This window comes from Mycothermus thermophilus, assembly GCF_041956435.1.
Source record: "Mycothermus thermophilus strain CBS 625.91 unplaced genomic scaffold VTJ04scaffold_2, whole genome shotgun sequence".
Lineage (NCBI taxonomy): Eukaryota > Fungi > Ascomycota > Sordariomycetes > Sordariales > Chaetomiaceae > Mycothermus > Mycothermus thermophilus.
In genome coordinates, this window is record NW_027191428.1 from 599,428 (window position 1) to 605,427 (window position 6,000).

Genomic DNA, 6,000 nt, shown 5'->3' on the forward strand with positions numbered 1-6,000 from the left:
TATTATTGCTTGACCGACTCTTAGCTCTCATAATGAGAAAAAAATGGCAAAGAAATTCCCCCATGCATCATCATGATTATCCGCGCTCTTGCTAGGCCGTCGGACGCTTCGAGACGGCTTCAGACAAACCGCAAACATGGACGTGTTCCGCGTGCGCCTCAATTGCATCGACCACTACCAGGCCACTCCCAGCAAATATGACCCTCCTCTGCGCAAGGACGCCCATCTCATAGACCCGTCCAGACAGCCCAAGGTCCCCGTCATCCGCGTCTTCGGATCGACCGAGACCGGCCAGAAAGTGTGTGCCCATATCCATGGCGCGTTCCCTTACCTCTTCGTCGAGTACCGGGGACCTCTGGATAAGCCAACATGTAAGTCAATGGTGACTTGGCCAGCAATGGACACCTTTGTTCTGACAAGAGCACAGACTCCGAGTACATCTACCGCATGCATCTGTCCATCGACCATGCGCTTACCGTCAGCTACCGCCGGGATCCGTCCCGCGGCCCTCAGCGATATGTGGCCCGCATCACGTTGGTCAAGGGCATCCCTTTCTACGGCTTCCATGTCGGCTACCGCTTCTACCTCAAGATCTACATGCTCAACCCTCTGACCATCTCGCGCCTGGCCGACCTGCTGCAGCAGGGCGTCATCATGGGCCGTAAGTTCCAGCCCTACGAGGCCCATCTGCAGTACCAGCTGCAGTTCATGGCCGACTACAATCTCTACGGGTGTGATTACCTGGAGGCTGAGAAGGTCCGATTCCGCGCCCCCGTGCCCGAGCCCGCCGGTCCAGACGAGGCCCCGCGCATCTGGGACAGCAACACGATCGACCCGTCCACCATCACCGACCACGAGGACGGCTTACAGCGTATGAGCCACTGCTCCATCGAGGTGGACATTTGCGCGCAGAACATCCTGAACCGGAAAGCCATCAAGGAGCGACGCCTGCACCATGACTTCATTGAGAGGATCCATCCAATTCCGCGAGGGTTGAAGCTTGTCCACAGCATGGCTGGGTTGTGGAAGGATGAAGCCAAACGGAGGAGGAAGCGTCAAGGCCTGGCAGGTTCCGGACGGAGCCCGTTCCCTCGCGATGCGTTGGTGTCCATGTCCGCTGACCCGCGCAACTCTCAGCCTCCCGGATGGATCCACGAGGAGGAATATCGGGAGCAAATTCGTCAATTGATTGAGGAGGAAAGACCCCCCGATGGCGTCACTCTCACCTTTGAGAATTACATTCAGCCAATTGAGCACGAGGAAAATATCCCGACTGTTCTTCAGTCGGTGGAGGACATGTTCCCGGATAATCTGCTCCCTGCTCTGGGTCTTGAGCAGCAGCTGGTGGCCGAGCACCAGGACGTGTCTAGCAGTATCCAAGTGGATGAGGGGGGTATTCTTGAACTCGAGGTCCCGGAAGACGAACAGCAGCTCGCCCCGGACGAAGGGGATGGAGAAGGGACAATCGAGGGGCCGGAGGAACCATCTGAGGACAAGCCGCATCAGCAGGGAGGCGTAGCGCAGACCAAGCTTCCAATAATTGCCTCGAAGGGGCCTGATTCCGCCCAAAGCAGCTCGGACAGCTCACTTCGCGGACTTACCGCCGAGCTGAAGGAGACCATCGGCGATGTGTTCAGTGGTGTGGGCATCAGCGGGCTGCGTCTGAAAAAGCGTCCATCTATGCCGCTTCCAAAGGATCTCTTGTCGGAGGCCACTACCCCGGACCTACTGTCCAGAGACATTGAGTCAGATGATACCGAGACGGCGAGACCAGTCAAGCGCTCTGCGCCGCTCGCTGAGAGCCAGGTTCCGCCGAAGCGTCTGAGATGGCAGGCAGATGACCCGCCGTCTTCGCAAGATCCTGCCAACGCTAACCCCTCCGAGCCGGGCGCCGAGCCCAGACCGCGCAAACGCGGGATTGCTGAGGTGTCCGGATCCTCCTCGTCCAAGTCGAAGCCGCCGCCGTCCTCCCAGTCAAAGAAGCAAGCCATCCGCTCAAGTTCCCAAAGCTCGCAAGGCAACCAGACCCTCAACTTCCCCGTCGTCAAAGACCCCCAAGATCCCGACACCATCTTGAGGCTGTCTCAGAAGACTTCCTCGCAGAGGAGCGACGACGGCTCGGGAAGCGCGGCGAAGAGCTGGAAGGTCGCGTTTGATCCGCTACTCTCTGTCCAGGAGTTCGGCTCTTCCCCTGAGACCCCGACATACCACACGTCGGTTCGCGCTCCTGCTTCGACAGGTGCTCCATCACAGCCACGGCTGAAATGGTGCGGACCGACAACCATGTTTGTCCTGGCTGACGCGCCGCCCTCGGTGGAAGAGGTCTGCTCCACCATGCAGACCTTTGGGCTACCTGACATCATCTATCAGGATGCCTTCTACAGCAAGGACGAGGATGTGCCTCCCAGGCCGCGGGAGTATGCAGGGAAGGAGTTTCGTCTTGATGGCAACAGCGTTCCGTATCTCCCACCGTTCGATCCGACCGGCCAGTCTCCAGCCACCTTTGGCGCGAAAGCGGAGCAAGGACCCGACCTTGCCGCGATGGAGGCGGCCTATGAGAGGCAGCGGCGAGACTGCACCTTGAGGAGCTGGGAAATCGCCGAGCCGCCGCCCTCGTTCGACGAAGTGAGCCAGTGGTGGGAGGAAAAGCAGAAGGCCAAAACTCAGAAAGCTGGCTCAACACGACCTCCGCCCCCCACGCAGAAACAGCCAGAGCTGTCCCAGATCGTCGGACCGACCCCGAGGAACACGCACGGGTTCAAGTACTCGCAGAAGCAAAAATCGTCGAGTGTCCAGCACGAGGCCCAGTATATGAGCATGATGAGCCTCGAGGTGCACGTCAACACGAGGGGCAAGCTGGTGCCGAACCCGGAGGAAGATGAGGTCCAGTGCATTTTTTGGTGTCTGCGGTCCGACGAGCAGTGTTTGTCCAACACTCAGTCATACGATGCGACCATCTCGGGGATCGTGGTGCTTTCCGAGGATGGCCGGCTCGCCGAGCAGATTCGCAAGCAGACGGGCGTCGAGGTCGCCGAGGAGACCACGGAGCTTGACGTCTTGATACGCATGGTGGAGATTGTGCGAACGCACGATCCGGACATTGTGACGGGCTACGAAGTCCATGGGACCTCGTGGGGCTATCTCGTCGAGCGGGCGGCGCTCAAGTACGACTACGATCTATGTGCCGAGTTTTCGCGCACCAAGTCCGACTCGGCGGAGAGGATGGGCCGGGACGCGGACCGCTGGGGATTCAAGACGACGTCGACGCTCCACATCACGGGCAGGCACGTCATCAACATCTGGCGGGCGATGCGCGGTGAGTTGAATCTTCTGCAATATACTATGGAGAACGTCGCGTGGCACCTCCTGCACCGGCGCATCCCGCACTACTCGTGGCGCACCCTGACCGCCTGGTACCGCAGCGGGCGGCCGCGCGATCTTGCCCGGGTCCTGCGGTACTATTTGAAGCGGACGCGCATCGACCTCGAGATCCTCGAGGCGAACGAGCTGATCCCCCGGACGAGCGAGCAGGCCCGGCTTCTCGGTGTGGATTTCTTCTCGGTATTCTCGCGCGGGTCGCAGTTCAAGGTCGAGTCCATCATGTTCCGCATCGCCAAGCCCGAGAACTTCATGCTGGTGTCGCCCAGCCGGAAACAGGTCGGAGCGCAAAACGCGCTCGAGTGCCTGCCCCTGGTCATGGAGCCGCAGAGCGCCTTCTACACAAGCCCGGTCGTGGTGCTCGACTTCCAAAGCCTGTACCCGAGCGTCATGATCGCATACAACTACTGCTACTCGACGTGTCTGGGCCGCATCGTGAATTGGCGCGGGACCAACAAACTCGGCTTCACCGAGTACCGGCGACGCGAGGGCCTGCTGGGCCTGCTTCGGGACCACATCAACATCGCGCCCAACGGCATGATGTACGTCAAGCCCGAAATCCGCAGGTCGCTGCTGGCCAAGATGCTCAGCGAGATCCTCGAGACGCGGGTCATGGTCAAGAGCGGCATGAAGGAGGACAAGGACGACCGCACGCTGCAGAAGCTGCTCAACAACCGGCAGCTGGCGCTCAAGCTGCTGGCCAACGTCACGTACGGGTACACCTCGGCGTCCTTCTCGGGCCGCATGCCGTGCGCCGAGATTGCCGACAGCATCGTGCAGACGAGCCGCGAGACGCTGGAGCGCGCCATCGCCTACATCCACTCGGTCGAGCGGTGGCGGGCCGAGGTGGTCTACGGCGACACGGACAGCCTGTTTGTGCACCTGCCCGGCCGCACGCGCGAGCAGGCGTTTGAGATCGGCGCCGACATGGCGCGCGAAATCACGGCCATGAACCCGCGCCCCGTCAAGCTCAAGTTCGAAAAAGTCTACCACCCGTGCGTGCTGCTCGCCAAAAAGCGCTACGTCGGCTACAAGTACGAGTCCCCGGACCAGGCCGTGCCCGAGTTCGACGCCAAGGGTATCGAGACCGTCCGCCGCGACGGGACGCCCGCCGAGCAGCTCATCGAGGAGAAAGCGCTGCGCATCCTCTTCGAAACCGCCGACCTCAGCCAGGTCAAGGACTACTTCCAGGCTCAATGCTCCAAGATCATGCGCGGCGCGGTGTCCGTGGGCCAGTTCGTCTTCCAGCGCGAGGTGAAGCTGGGGTCGTACAGCGGCAAAGGGCCCGGGCCGGCGGGCGCGCTCATCAGCGCACGGCGCATGGCCGAGGACGCGCGCGCGGAACCGCAGTACGGCGAGCGCGTGCCGTACGTGGTGATCGCGGGGGCGCCGGGGGCGAGGCTTATCGACCGCTGCGTCGCGCCCGAGGAGTTGTTGGCGAACCCCCACGCGACGCTGGATGCGGAGTATTACATCACCAAGACCTTGATCCCGCCGCTGGAGAGGATTTTCAATCTGGTCGGGGCGAATGTGAGGGCGTGGTATGATGAGATGCCCAAGGTGCAGCCGGCGAGGCGGTTGGAGGGCGGGAATGGGAAGGACGGGGCGGCGGGGAGGAAGAAGAAGACGCTCGAGTCGTTCCTCAACTCGACCATATGCCTGGCGTGCGGCGTCAAGATGGCCCCGAGACAAGCACGGCAGCGGAGGCGGTTCTTTGCCGCCGACGACACGACCATTACTACTGTTGTTGGTGGCGAGCAGCAGCAGCGGGATCCGCTCCCCGGCCTCTGCGGGCGCTGCTCCGATGATACGCTGGGGACCATGTCCGTCCTGCAAGCGCGGCTGGCGCACGAGCAGAGGCGGTACGCGGACGTGGTGAGGGTGTGTAGGAGCTGCGCGGGGTTTGCGCCAGGGGAGGAGGGGGGAATGATGAAGAGAGGGGAGGTGGAGGAGGAGGCAGGATCAACAGCCGCGGCGCCGGGAGAGGAGGACGCGGTGCCTTGCGACAGCAGAGACTGTCCGGTGTTTTACACGCGGGTGAAGCAGAGAGCGAAGGTGTTGGCGGAGATGGGGGTGGTGGAACCGTTGTTGGAGAAGCTGGCTGGTGGTGTTGGGAGGGAGGAGTTGGAGTGGTGAGGGCTGGACTTGGGGTAGGTAAAAGTATAGTCATACGGGGTTGGGATGTTAGCAGTCTGAGGACGACGGGACTTATTACGATGGTATGTATGAGCTATGATGGATGAGGGCAGGATTGCATATGGTGGTCGGTTTGCCATGGTTTCTGTACGGAGTATCATGTCACAGGATAGACTGGTGTAGACCTCAGGTAGAGACGGGTAATTGGTCATCAGAACTATGTTTTCCCTGGAGTCTATGAGGTACCTCCACCTGCTGATTCGTGACCTGGTGAGTTGGCAACGACACCCTCTTCGCTGTCATCCTTGCCTACACCATCACGAGGGCACAGCGTGGGGAGAGGGGTGGGAGCTGGTTGATAGCTGTTGGCGTTGTTGGCAAGCTGTGATTTCCAATACTCGCTTCATTTGATGACTTCCATGATCGAGATGGCCCAATGCTACACAGTACAGTACCTCAGATGTCTCTGCGAGATGATTCACACAA

The 6,000-nt window shown here is 60.6% G+C and overlaps 1 protein-coding gene across 1 annotated transcript; it reads left to right on the forward strand.

The window, feature by feature from the left end:
- Nucleotides 1–136: 136 nt before the first annotated feature.
- VTJ04DRAFT_2357 (uncharacterized protein) lies at nucleotides 137–5,514 on the forward strand (the record flags this gene model as incomplete). Its single annotated transcript, XM_069360137.1, has 2 exons — nucleotides 137–371; nucleotides 428–5,514. The coding sequence occupies 2 exons, from the start codon at nucleotides 137–139 to the stop codon at nucleotides 5,512–5,514; spliced, it is 5,322 nt and encodes a 1,773-aa protein (XP_069220878.1).
- Between the last annotated feature and the right edge of the window lie 486 nt (nucleotides 5,515–6,000).